The following is a 22,807-nucleotide window of genomic DNA, read 5'->3' as shown; positions in this document are numbered from 1 at the left end:
GACATGTGAAACATCCCTGGGATTATATTATAAGTCAAGATGCTTTGCCTTCCATCGAGTTGACATTTACTGTCTTCAGGAAGCATCTTTACTGTTCACAGCCAGCTATTTAGAAGTTCTCTGTTCTGACCTGCAATGCCAACTGGCTCAGATTTCTGTCTGTCTCGCTACTCGTCTTTCTCCTTCGTCACCGATCCCGAACTGATAGCGGTCAATCCGTCAGAGCGAGTGTATTCTCCTCCTCCTCCTATTAGCATGTGTCTCATTCAATCAGGCTGCAAACAAGGGCACGGGTGAGGGAATACAATGACATTAAAGACAGTCGAGTGCTTGACGCTGAAGAGGACAGATTTTACAGATGGGCGCAAAGCGTTTCAGTTCCCAGTCACAGAAGCGTCTTCATCTTCAATTACAATCCCTCGTTTATTCTCCTCACGTCTGTTTGGCCAAAGATTACATGAAGTTTGTTTAGCAGTAACTCAGATTGTGCAGACTCATTGCTTAAACCGGAGAGAGAGAGAATGAGAGTGTGAGTGAGAGAGAGAGAGAGAGAGAGAGAGAGAGAAGGAGAAAATGGGGAAAAGTAAAGGGAGAAAGGAAGGAACACTGACCACGGCTTCTCGCTACCAGGCTCTCAGTTGCTATGGAGGCGATGGTAATGAGTTGTTAGGAGAAGGAGGTGTGAAACCTGGTGTCCTCAGAAATACAGCGGACACTTAGCAGTCCACACACACACACACACACACACACAGATATGTACACACAGCAGTGCTGGAGGGATCGCTCATTAAAGTCATACTGCCCAACTACAGTCCACTAAATGTTTTTTATTCACATGCTGCATTCATTCACAACAACCTTCTCATCTATTTATCAATCCATCCATCCATCCATCCAGCCATAATTTATTTATTTATTTTTCTTTCTTACTTTCTTTCTTTCTTACTTTTCATCCATCCATCCATCCATCCACCTACCCCCATCCATCTATCCATTTATTCAAAATGCAACTACCCAATCATCAGCCAAACTATTTACCCATCCATCCATCCATCCATCCATCCATCCATGTCTCCATTTTAACATTTCTTCTCTGTCTATGACATAAGCTTTCCTTTTTGGAGAAAAAAAGGGATCTAAATAGTCATGAAACTAAAATATACTCAAAACACCACTTAAATAAGCCTTGAGGAACTTCATTAGACTTCTGTTTGTGGTTTTGATCAGCGCTTCACTGGAAGTAACGTCACTTCTTAACACTACATGAGTATCAAGGACACCGGAGGAGGGGAAAAAAGAATCCGGAGATGTCTATTAAAAGAATTATTTGCTGTTTTTGATAGAACACTTGATAGAAATAGGGCTTCACTTCATCTTCTGCTGATAATCAATAACGTTTAAGGCCACTGCGCTCTACTTTTTTTTTTTTTTTTTTACTGTACACAGAAACCTGTGCTGTAGAGGGAACCATCATGACATAATACAAGCGAAATTCGGCAAAAGTTCAACAAAAATAAATGCAACACGGACAGAATTTATTTACTAGTCATGATGACATCATTATTAATATATTTAGATTTTAATAAGTGGATAAAAAAAGTAAAAATAAATTTAAAAAATGAATAAACCAATCAATAAATAAATTAGGTGTTAGTTATTAAGCAATAGCAAAATTCCACACTTTTGTTGTTATTTAAATACAATTTATGACCATCCAAAAATATAAAGAAATAAAATAGAAATAAAATAGAGAAAAAAAAACTATAAAATTAAAAAAAAAAAAAACTCAAGTCTTAGTTATTAAGGAATTGGCAAAAATCTATACTTTTGTTGTCATTTGAATAAATTTTATGACATCACAACCATCCAAAAAACATATATAAATAAATAAAATTAATTATAAATAAAATGGACAAAAAATAGGAATAAAAATTCCTATAAAAATAGGAAAAAAAAACTCCGGTCTCAGTTATTAATCCACACTGAAGTCATTTGACTAAAACTTGTGACAGCACAACCATTCAAAAATACTTTCTCAGAGAGAAGATGATTATTTCCTGGAGAAGTTTTTACCAGGAAATGAATAAAAAATAATTTTCTGTCCTAGAGGTTTTTCCTGTAGTGGAAACTGACTACTCCAGACTGACACTGGAGACTCCTTCCATAAACCTCATAACATCAACAATGATTTATTTTTCAGTTTTTCATGTGGAACGTCTGCCATGTGTAAGTCTATTAGCTGGATCTATTTGTACTGTAGTGATAATACTAATCACGCTGTCTGTTCATCCTGCAGCAAAATCCTGCGCTCAAGCCTTGGACTGCAGTAACTTTCACACATACGCGTGTGTGTTCTCGAGCAGGCGTGCCACACGAGGCATCGTGACTGTCCTGGCAGACTGCTGGGCATTCCAGGGGGCAGTAAATTAGCCGCATTGCCCGACGGGCTCTTTCGGGACGGTGTGCCAGCATGCCAGGAATACACAGATACCCATGCCACAGTCGTCATTCCTCTGCGCTATCACGTCAGGAAGTGTGGGAAACATTTCCGAGTGCCGCAGCTCTGAGAACGGACGTCACTGCGATACGGAGAGGACATTTTATTTTAACATGTTGTAGGGGGAACTACCTGAGGAGCACGCAGGAGCGGCCATCTGTCTGAGGTGTGACTGTTTTCGGGACGTATCACTCCTTGGTTAATCTTTTTCCCAGAGGCTATTGTGTCCAGGTTTAGTATTGAATGTCTTTGTCATGTCTCAGTCCACAGTGGTGGTTAATATGAAGCTCATATGAAAGTAGACACTCATAGCTTTAAGAATTTATAGTTTTTCATAACTATTTATGTTTTTCTAGCCTACTAGAGGCAACATATCCATAGAAAAGATTCATAGAAAACAAAAACAGTTGTAAATGTAAATGTTGATATCAAACCCATTTCTGCTCTCTGAGATGCCCCAAGTGCTTGCTCATAATCAGCTAAAATTTATCTTCAACCACTAAAATTCAGTGTAAGGTTATCCACCAGAGGGAAAAACACACATCTAAAACACACCGAAAGCCAACAGACTCATTTTATATCAGACTCACAGCCAGGAAATCGTTCATTCGTTTACACTGACACAAAATGTCCCATAAGTCGATTTCTGAAAAGTCTGTAATGCCTGAGTGAGCTTTATTTATTTTAGAATCTCACTATCCGGTGTCAACCAGACGAGGTTCACTTTTGAGCCTGGTTCCCGTCAAGGATTCTTCCTCATGTCGTCTCAGGGAGTTTTTCCTCGCCACTGTTACCTCTGGCTTGCTGATTAGATATAAATTTAATTTAAATGTACATCACTTACTAGCTGAATTTATATATTTCTGTATAGCTGATTTGTCCAAGCGCTATAGAAATAAACTGAATCTAAATTTATTTGTTCATTTTAATCCTGAGTAAATGTCAGAATTTGTGCACTGACAGATTTTTTGTCTACGTATCAGACTAGATGTCTAGACGTCATCCTGGACTTGAAGACTTAGCGCTAATGGTTTAACAAGCACCAGAAGTCATGTTGATTCCTGATAGAGCAGCAGGATGCAGTTTTGCACTGGTCCTGCAGGGGCCGCTCATTTCCCTCATCACGTCTGTCGTCAGAAACAACACACCACGCTCAACTCCCCTGTTTCTTGTAATCTCTTGTCTATCTCGCTGAATCACATGCCCCATTGACCTCACTATCCGACTCCATTGATGTGATCAAGGGGTGCTTATGGAGAAAACGTGCTTTCTGTTCTGCCAGAACAATTCATTCAGCTCCACAGGCGCTACTCTGCTACAGCAACTTTCAGAATGAAGCTGGTTTAAGCCCTGAGTTCAGCAGGGCTTTACACTTTCTACAGTGTTTCTACATGCGTATGTATATCCAGCAACGTGATGCAGTTTTTGCGCAATCATACCAGCGGACAGTCAAAGAGCAAAGACCTCCAGATCACTAAGGCTATAGGACTTCATATTTGTGCAAACAATATGGAAAATTTCAGATTTCTTTTTACTGTTATTACATTTGAATATATATGTAATATATATCTAAAGCTAAAAGACAATTAAACGCAATAACCTGCATGTTTCAGATAAATAATTTATAATCTTCACTTTTCCTGTTCTGTATACTGAAATATATTTAATTAAATTGTATTATTTTGCCGTTCATGTCTGAATCTCATTCATCAAACTTTAGAATTTCATGAATCGTCAATTATTTTTTATGAAAAACAAACATTTTACCTTCACTTCAACTGTCACTCAATACAATTAACACATTCAACACAATAAATTGGTGCCACATGTTCAACAGGAAGTTGCATCATCTGAATTTCATGACGATCGCGCAAAGAAGAAAACATTTCTCATTCGTTATTTTTTTCTTCATTTTCAAAATTAAAATTTAAGTCAATTTATTTGTATATTTATTTGTGTTTATATTGTGTTTTTAACAACAGAAAGTGTCATAAAGCAGCTTTACAAGAATCTACAATCCAGGATATAAATTTTAAATTTATATTTGTTTCAATTGATCAAGAAAGAGGCGAATTATTCTTTAAAAATATTTTATTTATTTGAATATTTGAAATATTTTATCGAAAACTTTTCTATCGAATATTTAAATTTAATCTATAAATTCAGGATATAAATTATATAAATTGATATTTATCCCTAATAAGCAAGCAAGAGATGAATTATTTCTGACAAATATTTTATTTATTTAAATATTTGAAATTTTATCAAAAAATATTTGGAATTTCATCAAAAAATATTTGTAAAGTATTTTTAATCCAAAAATTCACAATATAAATTATTGAAATTTTTATTTTTCTGTATTGATCAAACAATAGGTAAATTATTTGTAATAAATATTTTATTTATTTAAATATTTTAAACTTTACCGAAAAATATTTGAAACTACATCCAAAAATATTTTTTAAAAATACATGTTTAATTTAATTTATAAATTCAGGATAGAAATTATCATTTTTTACATTTATATTAATCTCTATTGAGCAAGCAAGAACCAAATCATTCGTTAAAAATATTCAATAGAATGTCCTTTAGAATGGCTTTAAACTCCTCAAGCATTTAAAAAAATTCTGTGTATTTGCAAAGCAAATAAAAAATAAAATATAAAAAAATTCAACCCTGTTTCTTTACCATAAGAAACCTGGTAGAAATAAGAGTTGGGTTTAAACATGTGTAGTTTTAAATGTGTGTTTTTCTTAGATTCAGAGTTCAAAAATTAACAACAAATGTACGCAGTGAAAATGTGATTACAGAGTTACTTCCTCAAATCAAAACAAGTCATTTATGGTGTTGGGCAGAAGTCCTTATCCAGAGCAACTTACATTCATCTCATTTATACAGCTGTGTGTTAAGGGCCTTGATCAGGGGCCCAGCTTTGGCTGCTTGGTGGACCTGAGACTTAAACTCACAACCTTCTGAGTGGTAGTCTAACACTATAACCACTGAACTATCACTTCCTGTGGCACTGTCTAGTGTGTAAAAACAGAAACATTTACATTTAACCTCATGCAAACTCCAAGTCTAGTCCTCACACATTCACACAACAACTGTCTAAGGTTCCATCTTTGGAATTCTTTTTTTTCAGAACCACAAACAAAACCTCTCATGTGGTTTGTGGTGACGTTTGACACACAGCTATGTAAAAATCACAAAAAAGAAAATCCACGCTTCCATTCTTCCATCCTTTCGCTTTTAAAATGAGCCTCGGTCATGAGTTCAAAGGTGGAATTGTCTGTGATGTGCGAGGGTTGGTTAAATAAATAAATAAATAAATAAATAAAAACAAGCAAACATAAATAAATAAATAAATAAATAGCACATCATTATTTACAAATTTAAATTGCATAATTAATAATATTAATACTAAAACAATTATTTTGCAACAAAGTAGGAAGAAAAAAGATTTTCTTTATTTAGTAATATCAGCCTTAGCTAAGCTACAAGCTTTAGGATCACTTACTCGTTGAAGACGAGGTCCGGGGCAAAGTAGAGCATCTGGGCGTTGGTGTGTTTGTAGGATCTCCAGCTGAGCGAGAACGAGGAAAGACACATCCACGAGTACTGGATGAGCGTGATTTGGTCCTCGATAGGCAATGCGCGGAAACCTGTAGAATGAAAAAGCGCATCACTACACAGGGACTTAATGTCCAAGCGGACGACCGGACACTCCATCATACCAGCAGTCTATCAGAAATTAAACAGAAGCCAGTGTCTGGTTATTAACCCAAGACTCAGAGACCGTGTGGGTGTGTGTGTGTGTTGGTCTGTGTGTTAAAAAGTACCTCAGTGGTACATGAAGAAGCAGGTAAACAAAGTTGTGTACACACAGGTAGATGGAGTTAAGACTGTTTTTCCGGTACCGTAGCGGGATGTTTACTCCGTGCTAATATTTGTCTAGACGCAATAAAACTGTTGCGCTCTATCGTTAGAATTAGCATTACACAAAACACCCCAGGCCTTGCTTTATTACCCTGTTGTCTATTGTGAACTCAGAGGACACGTAACACAGCTCACGGCCTGCTTTCGACCAGCTCACGTGCTTATCATGAGTCAAACAGGAGGTGGAAATTGTTTCAGGTCAGCTGAACTCCCCTTGTCTGTGTTTTACCAGGGTTAGGGAAGCAGCAAACTATTTTTAAATTAATTGCGCACATTTTTTTCTTTCTAGAAGAGGGCTTTTTTTATTCACTGACTGACTGTTTGATGCCTGCTAATGAAAACCATAGATGTATTTAATTAAAAACTACAGATCTCATATGTAGATTTATTCATTACAGAGGTCTGGTTAAGCAAGTTAGCTTAGCCATTAATGATGTTTACAGCTTCTCCATCCAAATTTCCAACACTGACCTTAACCAGAGATGGTGAATACAATGTACAAGTCTATTTTCTTTCTGTCCAAATATTTCTGGCAGCATAGCAAGTCTCTGGTCTGATAAGTAATTTACATAAAACATGTGACTGAATAATCGGATAAAATGATCTGGTGCAGATCCCATGATAGTTTGTAGATTCACTTCACGCTGTTTAACTGGCTAAATCTGCTACAGTATTTTGTCAAGTGCTCAGTTTGATCCACTGGATCCACATCAGACCACAGGCCACCACTTGATAACATTTTTTCTACATTGTACTTCAACTTTTGCGATATGATTACTCTCAAGTCCTGAACACGGATTGGTGAGAAGTTCTTGCTTGCAAACTGTTTGTGAAACAAAAAAACAATGGGCAGATTGCTGAAGCTGGGAAATGCCTTTGTTGGAATGTGAGTGGAAAAACACTACGGTAATGTGCACCACTTCTCAAATCCAATGGCGATAATTTGCCTTATCAGGACTTAATACCAGTGTATCGTTAACGCTTGTCATGTCACGGCGATGAAACGCCACCACCCTCCAAGCCCATTAAGAAAACACTAATCGCTTCCAGACCAGCAGCAGCGTTTTCATTCTGAAACTCAACCAACTGTTGATGGAAATGACTCTTTTTCAGACTGTTTGAGCTTTGGCACCAGCACAGGCTCTGGAAGTGGCACCAGCACCATGTCGGGGACAACAGCTACCAGTCAGTGAGCCGTAAGCGTATTTCAGACTGACTTCAAAGACCTTGGACAGGTTTTAATGTCTCAGCAGGGCTGCAGGAATCTTGTAAACATTTCTAGTTAAAAAGTAAGCACTTACTCATTGACTCAAACGCAATGGATTTGTCTGTACACTTCCCACTGTGAGCTCTGAAGGAAAACATAACCGCATGCATGCTGCCATGCCTGACTTCATGACAGAAATATGTGAATATTTTTAATAAAATGTCTTTAAAAAATAAAAAATAAAAAAATTAAGTGCAATTATACTTCTCCAACACTGAACTCTTTATGCACTTGACTTGTGTATTTGCATACAGAAAAATTCCACCAACATTTCCCTTATGCGTATAATATATCTAAAAACAGAAATGCTAAAGTATTAGAGCTGGAGCATTACTATAACTAATCAGAATAAAGTAGCACTTTAGCATTTGTGTGCAACAGCAGGGCCAATTTAAGGCTTTTAAACTATCATCATTTAAATACGCATCTGTTCAAATGTAGATTACATTCTTAACACTCTTCCTGTGTTCGAAAGTCGATTTTTTTCCATTAGTAAATGAACACTGCCTCATTAACACACTAAACATTACAGTGCTGCTATCCCAATGACGCAGAATAAGTAGCCATGCTCGATTTGAATCGAGCCGCTCTTCATCCCAGCGTGTGTCTGAAAGTCAGCAAGGACCAGTTTCCCCTTGTGTCTGCCTGACTTTCTATTTTTACATCTGGATCAAGTGAGCAGACACCCTGGTATCAAATAATTGCAATACAACAAATGGCTTCTCAGAGGGGGTGAGTTTAACGACTACAGTGTGAACTGCAGCGTTTCAAAACTGTAGTCAACACCACGTGCTCTTCATTACGGTGATGATAATTCAGTTATAAACACTGTGCTACATCTCGGGTTCGGTGTGGGGTGTAGAAAATGATTGTTGCATTAGTTTACTTTACAGCTGAACTGCAGTTATTGGTGTTATTGTAGTACACTGATCACACGGCTGATATAAAATTCAGGAAAAAATGTCGGAATAAGTTTATTAGTATTGCAGGAACTTTCATGCTTAACTAGCGAACTTTATGTATGGGGGATATGGTAGCTTAGTGGTGAAGGTGTTGGACTACTGATCAGAAGATTCTCAGGTCCACCAAACTGGACACCTGACCAAGGCCCTTAACCCTCAATTGCTTAGTTGTATAAAAATGATATAAGAAGATAGAAGTCCCTCTGGATAAGAACAGAATGATGTAAATGTACAACCTAAAGGAATGAAAATTGGAATTTATTGGGAGACAACTCAAAATATCCCCTAATGTTGAAGAAATCAATATAATAGCTCATTTTCTTTAAAATAAAAAATATTGAAAGTACAAGCCCTGTTTTGGTGAAAGCTCTACATTTGCTCTGCTGCAACTCAAAATCATGAGAAGTCAAATGATTAGTGGAATGGAGCTGGCCTGTGTGCAAAGAAAAAAGTGTTTCAGATCTAAAACTTATGGAAAGAGGAAGACTAAAACAAGTCCAAATCTATCGACCAGGGTTTGGTTATTTAAAAAATATCCATTTGAAAACTTAAAAAAAAATCCCAAAGTTCATTATTCAAAATGGACCAAAAATCTATGGCAAGACCATGACTCACTGATCAATAAAAAGATGATCAGTTGCTGAAGCAATCAAGATGCTGAGGAGAACTTTGAAGAATGTGTTTGAAGGACAACCACAGGCTGCGAAAGTTGGGTTTGATGTTAGTATGAACCATGAACCATTTGGAGAACCATGTTCTCTGGTCTGGGAGACCAAAATGAGACCAGATGTTTGGTCTTCATGTTTGGTTGAAACCCAGCACTGCTCATCAGGCTGAAAACAGTGAAGCATGGTGGTGGTAACATCATACTGAGAGTCTTATCCTTAGCCCCTGCTTCTCACCTTTGGGTAGTTGGAAATGTGAGTTGCAGTTCTGCCATATTTATTTCCATTTTTTCATAATAGCCAATCCCTGACATACTGTAAATCCCCGGACATTTCAGTTTGAAGTTTTAACACTACAAAAATGCAGAAATGTGCAAATCTGTGATTCCTTATGCAAGGCACTATATAGCTATATGAGATGCTGAACTTTACTGCTGAAGAAGTGAAGAAGTAAGAAGTTCCGAACACATTATTTTTTTGCTGAACCAGATAAAATTCAACTCCAGATGTCAAGAAGTGGGTATTCTATCTTGTATATTCATACAGTTTAATCTGGAACATGAGTAAAGCGTGAAATGTACCTGGAAGTACTTTGGCCCACTTGACAACACGCACCATCTGCTTGCCGGCAAGCTTGTTGAGGCTGGTGAGGAGGTGATCGGTGGTGTCAGGCTGCGTGTTATCATAACCTGCGAACACCACCTCAGGCTCGATGAGCTCCAGAACGCTGCACACAGACGGAGAGAGGAAGGGAGCCACAGAGGCACCGTGAGGAACCAGAGCCATATTGGAGCTCAGCTCCTTCTCTGAGTTCTGAAGAGACGAGTCCTCGCTCACGCTCTTCAGCTTGCCCAGCTTCTTTGACTTGCGTGCTGAAAGAAGAAATGGAGTCAGCATTAGCAATGGTTGCAGTCAGCTTTTAAATGCTTCTGTAAATGAGCACGTGGAAGGTTTCAGAAAGTTGGGAAGTGTTGGAAATTTCTAGAATTCTAACATGGTTCTGCTTCAAAACAATATCTGATTGCAAAAAGTTCTATACAGAGTCTTGCCCCAGAAGAACAACCTGAAGGGTTCTAGATTTGATCTCATAAAAAAGAATAGAAAAACACTTCGGAAAGGTTCTTTGGCTGGTTAAGGGTTCAATTTTCCTAAAGCATTTTATTCAAAACTGTTGGAAACCATCTGTTGGAGGGTTTGACACAGATCCTTTAAAGGTTCCCCAGTAAACCCCCTCAAGAGGTTTGGGTTCTAGATTTTTAAAAAAATTAAAGTTATTTGTGATGGGTTGCTTGGATTGTTAAAGGTTCTAGATTTATAATAAGCTTCTAATTTGAACCCACTCTAATAGCTGTACATGCTCTAAATGTTGTAGGGTTCTACTGAGAACATTTCAGGCTTTCCCTAGAATAAAAACTCACCCCTAAATGTTCTAGATTGAGCTAGTGTGCTGCTCAGGTAGTATTGAAGCTTATGTTTCTTAAGGGTTCTTTGAATGACCCTACTTTAAATGCTACCAGAATAACGTTCTGTTGAAGTGTTTGACATAAAACCCTTAACTATGTCGAATTTAACTTTTTTTCTGTCTCTGTCTAAGAGCATGCCGTTACAGAAGTACTGAGTGTTAAAGACTTCAAATAAGATGTTTTTGAAAGGTTCTTCAGATGATTCTAGCTAACAGAACTTTCTCGGGCAGGAATATAGTGTGTTGGAGAATTTCATATAGAACCTTTAACGGCTGCTTCAGAGAAACAAACTGAAGGCCCATGACCTTTGCTTCAAAAAGTCTTCGTTTTAAGTAGTGAATCTTCTACTCTTAGGAACGGGTTCTTGAAGCGCTACCTGGAGAGTTAAGGGCCTCAGATTTCTAACAAGGTTCTACCTGGGAGCCTTTCTAAAAAGATATAAATGCAGCCTGTTGTAGAATTCTTTTATTATATATTTTCCCTGTGAAACAAACCTATTTACCCCTGAGAAAACAGCAGGGGTTCCTGGTGCGGAAAAAGTTCCTTAAGTGATACATGTTAATTGTTACAGGGACATGTTACCTAAGAAGTTTCTCTTATAAACTTATACCTGAGAATCCCTCTGTTGCAGGGCTTAAGGGCTTTACATGTTCCCCCACTAATACAAACCAAATAATAAGGCTCTAGAATGAACCTTTTGTATTAAAGTACAGGATAGAAAGTATTAAGTGCTACACACTTATTTCACAAGAGTTATTTAGATGGTCAAGGGTCTAATTGATTCCTCACAGAACCTGCTTTGAAAGAATAACAGTCTGTTGTAGGGTTCTACAGAACAAATACAGTTGCCCCAGAGGAACAAACTGAACAACACTCAAAGGTTCTAGACATAGCCTTTAGTTAAGTCTAGAACCTTTAACTTTTAGTGTACTGCACTAAAGGAAATACTAAGTGTGATATATAGTTCCAGAAATCTAACAAGGTTGTACTACAAAAACTACCTAGAAACCTAGAAGGATTCCCACACAGGGACAAACCAAAGAACCCTTTAAGGTGCTAGATAGACCTGTCATCTGACAGTGGACATTATGTAAGGCAAGTTGTCATGATTTTTTTTTTTGAATAGTAACTCATTATAAAACCTAGATACAATACACAGTGATTTTGTATGAACCCACATAAACAAGACTGATAAGAGCTGACACAATAAGAGACTGCAATTATGTGGTTGTTTTTAGCAGAACCTAAGAATCCAATTTGAGAGAAACGATGTTAGTTTTATGTGCGATGATGCGTATAAGTAGAAAATTGCCCTGGTTTTAGAACAAGGCCATCAATCAAACGGCCTGGAGTGAGAAAACGCTGCTGCAGTCAAACCCGCTAGCGTTTTACACCTCCTGCATGTCCATCTCACATAGCGGCCGTATCCCACCAGCTATTTATCGTCCTACACAAAGTATATGAAGCAAGAACTTTCACAATCAGCGCACAGTCATTCTGTAAACACTGACAGAAGAAACCGCTTAATGTCTGTCTGAGTGACTATTTAATAAGAAATGTGTCATTCACACACTGAGGTTCACTCGTCTTGACTGGAAAGCCTGAATAAGAACACTGTTTTTGGACTTCAGGGAACCAAAGCGAGTGAATCAGTCTCTCAAGCATGTCCTCCTCCACCAAAGCAGGGGAATTTAGCGAGGCCTGTATTGCTGGGGCTGCTCAGAGAAAATGTGTTAGAAAGAGATCAGATGTGGAATGAGACGGAGCCTAGTGTGTGCCTGGGTTTCAGCTGGTGAACCTGGAATCTTGAGTTGTTGTTTGCTAAATCTGCCAAACTGTCAGCTTTGCTTAAAACTAGCGAGGTACAGAGGGACACACAATAGATCAAAGCCAAGATAGCGCTCAAATCCAACAGCCTTCTTTTAAGCTGCACTGTTTATTACCAGCCCATAGGCAGCCATGTTTGGCTTTTCAGGCTCGCAAAAAGCCATTAGGCTTCATTTATTAAACTTGATATAAACAAATTCATTTGGAAATCAGTCGCAGGAGCTTTTACATAAGAAAGGTATTAGGTATCTATTAGGTATAGAAAAAAATTTAACCTACGAGAGCACTTCATTTTGTGTACATGTATAAGAAGACTCACTAATATGAACCTTGATTAATTGGAAATGCTGCAAATTTATAACCAAACAACACTAACCTGGTTAAATCTCAATTATTTCACACACTGATGTAATGATTGTTTAATATAGTCACTGTCTAATAAGGACTGAAAGAACCCACTCCAAAACAAATCCAAAAATGAAGACAAATTATACTATATACAAAATTAGGACAAAATAATGACACTATATTAAAGAATAACATTGTCAGCTACTGGACCCACACTAACCATGTAGGATTTTGAAATTTTTTTTAATGTTGCCTATGAAAAATAAATGACATAAAAATGTATTAAACCTGATACATGAAGACTATCAGTATTTGTCTATTTTATCTTGACTTCCCCACTGTGGGATGAATACAAGATTATCTTACCTTAACACTGATCTGAACAATAGATATGTGTCTATTTATGCTTGACATATTTAGCATTGCTGATTACAGTAAAATTCTATTTAATTCTAGGTACGAATTTATAATATCTTGGGTACGAATCTACACTATCTTAGGAATGAATCTTTAGTATTGTAGTTACAAATTCCATGTAGGTGTCCAGTCTTATTCACAAAGGGTAGGTGTGGGTGCAGGTTTTCATGCCAATCAAGCAGGAAACACCTGATTTTACCTGTTTAATCAACTGATCTTGGCTTTCAGTAGACTCAGGTGTGGCTTCTGCTGAGTTGGAATGAAAACCTGAACCCACACCGGCCTTTTGCTGGTAAGATTGAACACCACTGCTGTAAATTGTAAATTATAAAGTATGAATTTATAGTATCTTAGGTACGAGTTATTATGGTATCCTAAGTTTAAATCTATAGTATCTGGTATGAACCTATTGTGTTTTGGTTAAGAATTTATAGTATAGTACTATAGAAAAATATGTATAAATTTACCATATCTTAAATGCTAGTGTTAATTCATAGTATCAGGTGTGAATCTGTAGATTCTTAGGTACAAATCTGTAGTATCTTAAGTACGAAGTTATACTCTCTAGGGTAGAGATGTAATATACACTATATTGCCAAAAGTATTCGCTCACCCATCCAAATAATCAGAATCAGGTGTTCCAATCACTTCCATGGCCACAGGTATATAAAATCAAGCACCTAGGCATGCAGACTGTTTTTACAAACATTTGTGAAAGAATGGGTCGCTCTCAGGAGCTCAGTGAATTCCAGCGTGGAACTGTGATAGGATGCCACCTGTGCAACAAATCCAGTCGTGAAATTTCCTCGCGCCTAAATATTCCACAGTCAACTGTCAGCTGTATTATAAGAACGTGGAAGTGTTTGGGAATGACAGCAACTCAGCCACGAAGTGGTAGGCCACGTAAACTGACGGAGCGGGGTCAGCGGATGCTGAGGCGCATAGTGCGAAGAGGTCGCCAACTTTCTGCAGAGTCAATCGCTACAGACCTCCAAACTTCATGTGGCCTTCAGACTAGCTCAAGAACAGTGCGCAGAGAGCTTCATGGAATGAGTTTCCATGGCCGAGCAGCTGCATCCAAGCCATACATCACCAAGTGCAATGCAAAGCGTCGGATGCAGTGGTGTAAAGCACGCTGCCACTGGACTCTAGCGCAGTGGAGACGCGTTCTCTGGAGTGACGAATCGCGCTTCTCCATCTGGCAATCTGATGGACGAGTCTGGGTTTGGCGGTTGCCAGGAGAACGGTACTTGTCTGACTGCATTGTGCCAAGTGTAAAGTTTGGTGGAGGGGGGATTATGGTGTGGGGTTGTTTTTCAGGAGCTGGGCTTGGCCCCTTAGTTCCAGTGAAAGGAACTCTGAATGCTTCAGCATACCAAGACATTTTGGACAATTCCATGCTCCCAACTTTGTGGGAACAGTTTGGAGCTGGCCCCTTCCTCTTCCAACATGACAGTGCACCAGTGCACAAAGCAAGGTCCATAAAGACATGGATGACTTTAGACTAGACCAGACTAGAGTCTGGTGTGGAGGAACTTGACTGGCCTGCACAGAGTCCTGACCTCAACCCGATAGAACACCTTTGGGATGAATTAGAGCGGAGACTGAGAGCCAAGCCTTCTCGTCCAACATCAGTGTGTGACCTCAAAAATGCGCTTCTGGAAGAATGGTCAAAAATTCCCATAAACACACTCCTAAACCTTGTGGACAGCCTTCCCAGAAGAGTTGAAGCTGTTATAGCTGCAAAGGGTGGACCGACGACATATTGAACCCTATGGATTAGGAATGGGATGTCACTTAAGTTCATATGCAAGTCAAGGCAGGTGAGCGAATACTTTTGGCAATATAGTGTATCTTAGGAACAAATCTATAGTATCTGGTACAAATCTGTTGTATCTTAGGCATGAAATTATATGGTATCTTAGGTGAAAATCAATAGTATCTTAGGAACGAATTTAACTATCTTTGTTAGGAATCTTTAGTGCGTTAGGTCAGAATTTATAGTGTAGTACTATAACATAGTATGTAGAATTTAGTGTATCTTAAGTACAAAGTTAAAGATACAATATTATCTTAAGAATGAATGTATAGTATAGTAGGTACAAATTTATAGCATCAAGTATTAATCTTTAGATTTTTAGGTATGAAATTATATGGTGTCTTAGGTACAAATCTGTAGTACGTTAGGTACGAATTTATACTCTTTTGAAGCATGAATCTATACTAACTTAGGTACAAACTTATACTGTCTTAGGTATGAATCAATATTGTCTCAGTCTTAGTATAGTACTATAGTATAATATGTATAAATTTAGAGTCTCTTAAGTACAAACTTAGGAATGAATATATAGTATGGTAGGTATGCATATATAGTATCTTAGGTACGAATAAATATCTTTGGTATGAATCTACTGTATCTGGTATGAATCTGTAGATTCTTAGGTACGAATTTATAGTATCTGGTATGAATCTATAGTGTCTCAGGTAAGAATGTATAGTATAGTAAGTACTATCGTGTTGTGTGTATGGGTATCTTTAGTACAAACCTATACTCTCTTAGGAATGAATCTATAGTATATTGGGTACGAATTTAAATATCTTTGGTGTGAATCTATAGTGTCTCAGGTAAGAATTTATAGTACAGTACTATAGCATAGTATGTATGAATTTAGAGTATCTTAAGTACAAACTTATACTGTCTTAGGAATGAATGTATAGTATGGTAGGTACAAATTCATGGTATCAGGTACTGAGTCAAATGCAGTAAGTAAAGAATAAAATGCGAAAGGTACTGAATCGAATGAAGTAAGTAAAGAATCAAATGCACTGCGTAAAGAATCAAATGCAGTAGGTACTGAATCAAATGCTGTATAAAAGAATTGAATGCAGTAGGTACTGAATAAAAGGTACTGTTTTATTGTATTATTGTATTATTTATTGTTTCTTAGATACAAAATAATACAGTAGATACGAATCTGTAGTATCAGGTATGAATCTATAGTATCTTAGGCAAAAATTTAAATATCGTAGTTATGAATCTATAGTATCTAGTATGAATTTGTAGATTGTAGAATCTGTAGTGTCTTAGGTCACAGTCTTTGTGCTTAAAGACATCTAAAAGCTTACTCTGACATTTGATTGTCATTCTTTGAGCAGGCTGTTAAATATCTACGTTTTGTAGTGAAAGAGAAAGCGTTCTTTTTCTACTCACATTCAGAATGAAATCTTTAAAAAGTAATTTTTCTCTTTTTACGTTTATACATTAGCAGGAACTTTCCCTCATCTTGAGATTCATGAAAATGTGAACAGACTTCCCTCATGATGTGAACAGGGTGACCTTGGAGTTAACAAAACATTACTGTCACTTCATTTTCCTTTCCATAAAAGCTTGTGTTTATGTACAGAGCGATCGCTGAACAGGGCCGCAAGTCCGAGTCGTTAGTAAGCGATCCTTCCGTTTAATTGCTGCCTGTGCAGAAATATTTCTCGCTTGTTGACTCTGTGCAATGTGACTTTTCTCATAACAGAGCAAACGTCTAAAAAATTGAAGTTTCTTACAGAGGGACTGCTTGCTATATGGTTTTATTGTGTGCTGATTGTTGCTGGAGATTACCTCCGAGATTCATCCCTGCCTGCAGACACTTTCGTACTCGGCAAGCCGGACAGTTCTTCCGTCGGATTTTGTCGATGATGCAGTCATTCCTTCCAGCGCACAGGTAGTTGTGCTGACCTGTGGACAGACACAGAGAGGAAGAGAGGATTTAAAAATCTTTACTATTTACAGTCATGCACATTAAAAGATTGCTTTGGTTGGACACAAACTTGGCCGGCATGGTGCTAATATTTGTATGCCTCGGTATGAAAAAGCCCTTTAAAAGAAGCCGTTTTATTATTGCCACACATACATTACAGCACAGTAGAATGCTTTTCTTCACATATCCCAGCTAAGGAAGCTGGGGTCAGAGTGCAGGGGGAGTTATGATGCAGCTCCCTTGGAGCAAAGAGGTTTAAGAGCCCAGCAGTGGCAGCTTGGTGGTGCTGGGGCTTAAACCTCCTCTGATCAACAACCTAGAGCCACCCCTCTATATGATCACATGAGCTACCCCTGCCATAAACTAATGAAACTAATGATGTCACTAAATGCAGGACAAATAAAGAAATAATTATAGTAATAAAAAAACGAACTTTGGAATGTTAACAATAACTGCGCTCATCACATCTCATTTTGGATTAATTTTCTATTACTACATGCCTAAGTGTATATATATATATATATATGATATGTTTTAAGATCACAAAATTAAAATTATCACTATATATAAAAATGTATTCTTAACATACGCCTATTTCAGTGAGACTGGTTGAAATATATACAGGGAAGTGTGTATCGCTCAACACAGCAGCTGCATTACAGGAAGTCCCGCCCTTTTTAGGAAATCAGATCAACCTTACTATACAGTATGTTAAAAGCAGTACACCAAAGGAGCAGTATGTCCTGATTCCCAGTATTTATAAAACATTAGGTGAAAAATACTCGGATGAATACTGTGCTATCCCATAATGCAATGGGAAAGGCACTGAAGAGCTGAGTGTTATATTTCTTAAACGTTGTTTCTTGTGGTTAAGTCGTACTTGTTTAACAACACATGAGTAAACTGTTAACCTGTTGAAGGTATAAACAAGAAAAAAACAAATGGAAAAAAAGTTTTTGTGGTTAACCAGATGTCGTAGTTCACATGACAACGCCAACATGGTGGATGTAGCATGGTCAGACTGTATTCAAACTACATACATTTACCTATAGGTACTACTGTATGAAGCAGTAGGTACTGAATCGGATGAAAAAGCACTGAATTGAATGGAAGAGGTACTGGATTAGATGCAATAGGTACTGAACTCAATGAAGTAAGTAAAGAATCAAATACAGTAGGTACTGAATTTGAATGTAGTAGGCAAAGAATCAAATCAGTAGGCACTGAATCAAATGCAGTGGGCACTGAATCGAATGCCATAAGTAAAGAATTGAATGCAGCAGGTACTGAATCAAATGCAGTTGGTACGCAATTGAAATGAAATGAAACAGCCTTTATTTGTCACATATACATTACAGCACAGTGAAATTCTTTCCTCGCATATCCCATCCTTGGAGGTTGGGGTCAGAGCGCAGGGTCAGCCATGATACGGCGCCCCTGGAGCAGAGAGGGTTAAGGGCCTTGCTCAAGGGCCCAACAGTCACAACTTGGCGGTGCTGGGGCCTGATCTTCCGGTCAACGACCCAGAGCCTTAACCACTTGAGCCACCACTGCCCCTGAATTGAATGCAGCAAATAAAGAATCAAATGTGGGAGGTACTGAGTCAAATGCAGTAAGTAAAGAACCAAATGCAGTAAGTACTGAATCGAATGCAGTAGGTACTGAATCAAAAGCAGAAGGTACTGAATCAAATGCAGTAAGTAAAGAATCAAATGCAGTAAGTACTGAATCGAATGCAGAAGGTACTGAATCAAATGCAGTAAGTAAAGAACCAAATGCAGTAAGTACTGAATCGAATGCAGTAGGTACTGAATCAAAAGCAGAAGGTACTGAATCAAATGCAGTAAGTAAAGAATCAAATCAGTAGGCATGGAATTAAATGCAGTCAGTACAGAATTGAATGCAGTAAGTAAAGAATCAATGCGGAAGGTACTGAGTCAAATGCAGTAAGTAAAGAATCAAATGCGGAAGGTACTGAATCGAATGCACTAAGTAAAGAATCAAATGCAGTAGGTACTGAATCAAATGCCGTAAGTAAAAAATCAAATGCAGAAGGAACTGAATCAAATACAGAAAGGAACTGAATCAAATGCAGTAGCTATTGTTACAGTACAGGATTTCTGATGCATGCTATGACTTTTAACCAATCACCTCGATATGATAAAGAAAGTATACTTGTGGATTAGCTTTAATCAGCACTAATAGTCATACACTGAGATGAAAATAAATATTAAAAGCTAAAACATCTCAGATCATTTATTCTTACTATTTTTTTGTTGCTATTTTAAACCACATTTTTTATGCTGAGTTTGCAGTTCATATGTCTGTGTTCTTAAGTCCGTGGAAGTGTTGTGCGGCCTGCAGGAATAACCAAGATGGCTGCCGAGAGGACACACTTGTATAGAAGGACTTTCAGGCTTCCTCACATGACAACAGTTACAATATATACAGTATAAAAAATTCACTCAAAGTGTTAACGTGTTGTAGATAAGTGAGATTTGTAGCTAGGAATCTTTCTTTCATTTTTATCCATAATTCAAGACTGAAGCATCAGTAAATGGAAGGAATTGAAGGTGAAAGTCTCTTTGATGAGTGTGTCAGGAAAGAGTGTGTGACGCTGCACCATGTCACTGTAAATCCACTCCATTCCCCATTTATGTAAGTGTGTGTACACGTGCATGTGTCCGAGTGTGTGTGTGTGTGTGTGTGCGTGCTTTAAAACCTCCCGCATGCTGCTTTCCCGGCCTCAAGCCGTGCTGCAAGGTTACACGGCTTGTGTGTGTGTGTGTGTCACACGTTCCTCCTATCTCTCTTGCTCTTTCCTGCTTCCCACTACATCCCTCTCCCTCCATCTCTCCTTCTCTCCTGCACTCAGAGCGTCTGCTTAGTTCCTCTCCTCAAATCTAACTTCCCAAAAATCCGCGCTCAGCCCGGGTCTCGCTGTGACGCTCGGGTTTTTTTGGCGAAGAGGAACGCGTGCGAGTCGAGGCTGCCAAAAAAGCCCGGGATCTGCTTGGAAGAGCAAAGGCAGCTGTAGCTCCGCCACTATTTCTGGCTCGGTCACGTGACTCGTTACATAAGCCCATTTTTCTTGCTCTAAAAAACAGTAAACTGCGACACAGGAAATACAACACTACCCCCCCCCCCCATCCCCATCTCCCCTTCTCCTGCTTGTCCTCCACCGTGTAACCTCCCCCACCTTTTCCATCTCTCCAACACTGATGCAGATCAGACCTGAAATCCGTTCGCACACCTCTTCACCCTGTGTGCTGAGCTTCTCCCACGAATCCTGTTAATCATTGCCCTAAAGAAGTGAATGCAAATACGTTGTGTGTTTACCGTGTGTGCCCCTGGGTGCGTAGAACATAGTGAGAGAAGAAGAAGTTTGTGCGTTTGGAAGATGTATGTGTCTGCACTTAAGCATGCCGCCATCATTAGAGACTAAACGACTGGTTTCACTGCCTTTCATTATCTCATTATAGTTATTGCTTTGATTTACCTTTAGTTTATTTACTTTTTGTGCACTTTTTTTTTTTTTTTTACATCCAGACCGATCAGATGGCAAGTTGTGACCCAGTTCAGGTCTTGTTAGCGACGGAATTTGACACTATGAAAAAAACAACGGCGTTAACGTTTTTGGGTCAATTACCCTGATAAAATGTACGCGATATGACGTCCTGCTTCAACTGTTGCTGTATACAGTGAAGTCAGATCGATTTCTCTCGCATTTTTTCCGCCCTCCGAACCTACATGAAAAACAAACAAGCTCGTTATCTCCAGATTGAAGTCGAACGATAAAGGCAAGATTTACAGTAGAGTGCAAGCTAGGCTAGTTTGTTAGGTGATACTAGCTTAGGAAAGGTAGGAGTGTTGCTATGGTTACTGTGTGTATTTGTGAGTGTGAGTGTGTGTGTGTGTGTGTGTGTGAGAGAGAGAGAGAGAGAGAGAGAGAGAGATAACACATTTTCTGTGGGAAAAAAAAATGTGAAAGCTGCCTTAATCACCTAAAATGGGCTGCATTTCCAAACCATTAAGGCTCTATTTTCGTAGACATTCTACACCATTAAATGTAACTATAAATGGATAAAAAGTATGACGTTTCATTGTTTAATCAATGAAACAAAAAACACTCGTCACAGCCTGGTGTAGTATAAGAGGAGCAAAACACTTCAGGACATTATTCATTTATTCATTCATTCATTCATTCATTCATTTATTTATTTATTTATTTATTTATTTATTTATTTTTTCTTAGAAAAATATTAGAAAACATTCAGCTCCTCTTCCTCACATCACCTGGTTGTTGATTACTGCCCCCTATCCGCATTACCCCAGAGTGTTTCATTCCAGTGAAGTGTTTCACTTACTGATCTAAAACACCGTCACACCTTTCGGGTTGTTAAAGAAAGGAGAGCAGAGATATGATTGGACGTCGCAGTAACACACATGAAATGATTGTGCTGAGCTATTTGTTCCACCAAACCCCACCCTTTTAACAAATGCTCTGCTTCGCACCATCTGTGTCGAGGGTCATAAATATACACACCCATACACATAGACTCCCACACACACACACACACACCATCTTATGCCTTATGTACCACAAAAAACACAGATTCATAATCTGTTGCATGGCTTCTGCCGTCTTCCATCATTCTGACGAGTGTGTGTGTGTGTGTGTGTGTGAGTGTGTGTGTGTGTGTGTATGCATGTGTGTGTGTTCATTTCTAAACGAGTCAGTGGCTACTTTTAGCCGGTTATGTCACTGCACGAAGGGACACACTCAGGTGCACAACTCAGCCTGTCAGCTCTGACATTAATCAGAGATCCCCCTGGGAGACCCCGAGCACTGCAGAGCAGTGTGCTTCATCACGCATCACTCCTCACAACGTCACCTTTATTTCCACCACAGCCTGCCCCGTAACAGCTCGTCCTCCATCTTAAACATCCAGGAAACACACACATGCGCATATACACGCTTTAAACCCTTTAAAAAACGCTCTGAGCGAGTTCTAACCTGCTTGGGTTTTATTCAGAGTAATCCCGAATTCAGATCATTTTCCTCCTTGACTTCCATTTATTTATTTATTTATTTATTTATTTATTTATTTATTTATTTATTTATTTATTTTATTAATTAATTAACGATCATTAAAATAAGTCAACTAAAATAATTCGAAGAAAATTTGTACTTCTTAAAATTGTAAAGTTTTACTATTTATATTTTTCTAGATTATCTTTAGGTCTTTTAGTCCTCAATGAACCAAGGTAAAATAAGAAAATAAAAATAAATGCTGGAAATTTTCAGGAAAATCCATTAATATAAAGCCTGTCATTTATTTTATCCCCCAGCAAAAAATTCTGTCAGTCAATAAATAAATAAATAAATAAATAAATAAATAAATAAAATATACTAAAAAGTATTATGAAAATAATAATAATAATAACAATATTTTAATAAAAATGATGTAAGCAAAAATATTTTATTAACAGTTTATGGCTTCAAGCCACCAAATGACGAAGTTAGCTACCTCACCAGTATTAGCATCCTATACAACTTAAACTTAGCTAAAAGTCAGTATTTTAGCTGCTCTTAGTTATCTAGCTAGCAAACGACAGCCCAGTGAGCTTATGTTCGGTAGCTAACAAACATTATCCAAGTATGTTAGCAGC

General features: G+C 38.0%; 1 protein-coding gene across 1 annotated transcript in view; it reads right to left on the bottom strand.

Annotated features, from left to right (window-relative positions):
• nr3c2 (nuclear receptor subfamily 3, group C, member 2) overlaps positions 1-22,807 on the bottom strand; it is a 135,830-nt gene that overhangs the window by 31,714 nt on the left and 81,309 nt on the right. Inside the window, exons 4-6 of the mRNA XM_058378561.1 lie at positions 16,996-17,112; positions 9,909-10,199; positions 6,015-6,159 (exon numbers count right to left, since the gene is read on the bottom strand). Of these exons, the coding sequence (XP_058234544.1) occupies positions 6,015-6,159; positions 9,909-10,199; positions 16,996-17,112 (553 nt within the window). The remainder of the gene's footprint in view (positions 1-6,014; positions 6,160-9,908; positions 10,200-16,995; positions 17,113-22,807) is intronic.

The sequence above is a fragment of the Hemibagrus wyckioides genome, linkage group LG03 (genome assembly GCF_019097595.1).
Source record: "Hemibagrus wyckioides isolate EC202008001 linkage group LG03, SWU_Hwy_1.0, whole genome shotgun sequence".
Lineage (NCBI taxonomy): Eukaryota > Metazoa > Chordata > Actinopteri > Siluriformes > Bagridae > Hemibagrus > Hemibagrus wyckioides.
Note: the sequence above shows the minus strand (reverse complement) of the source record. Positions and strands in the feature narration are given on the sequence as shown.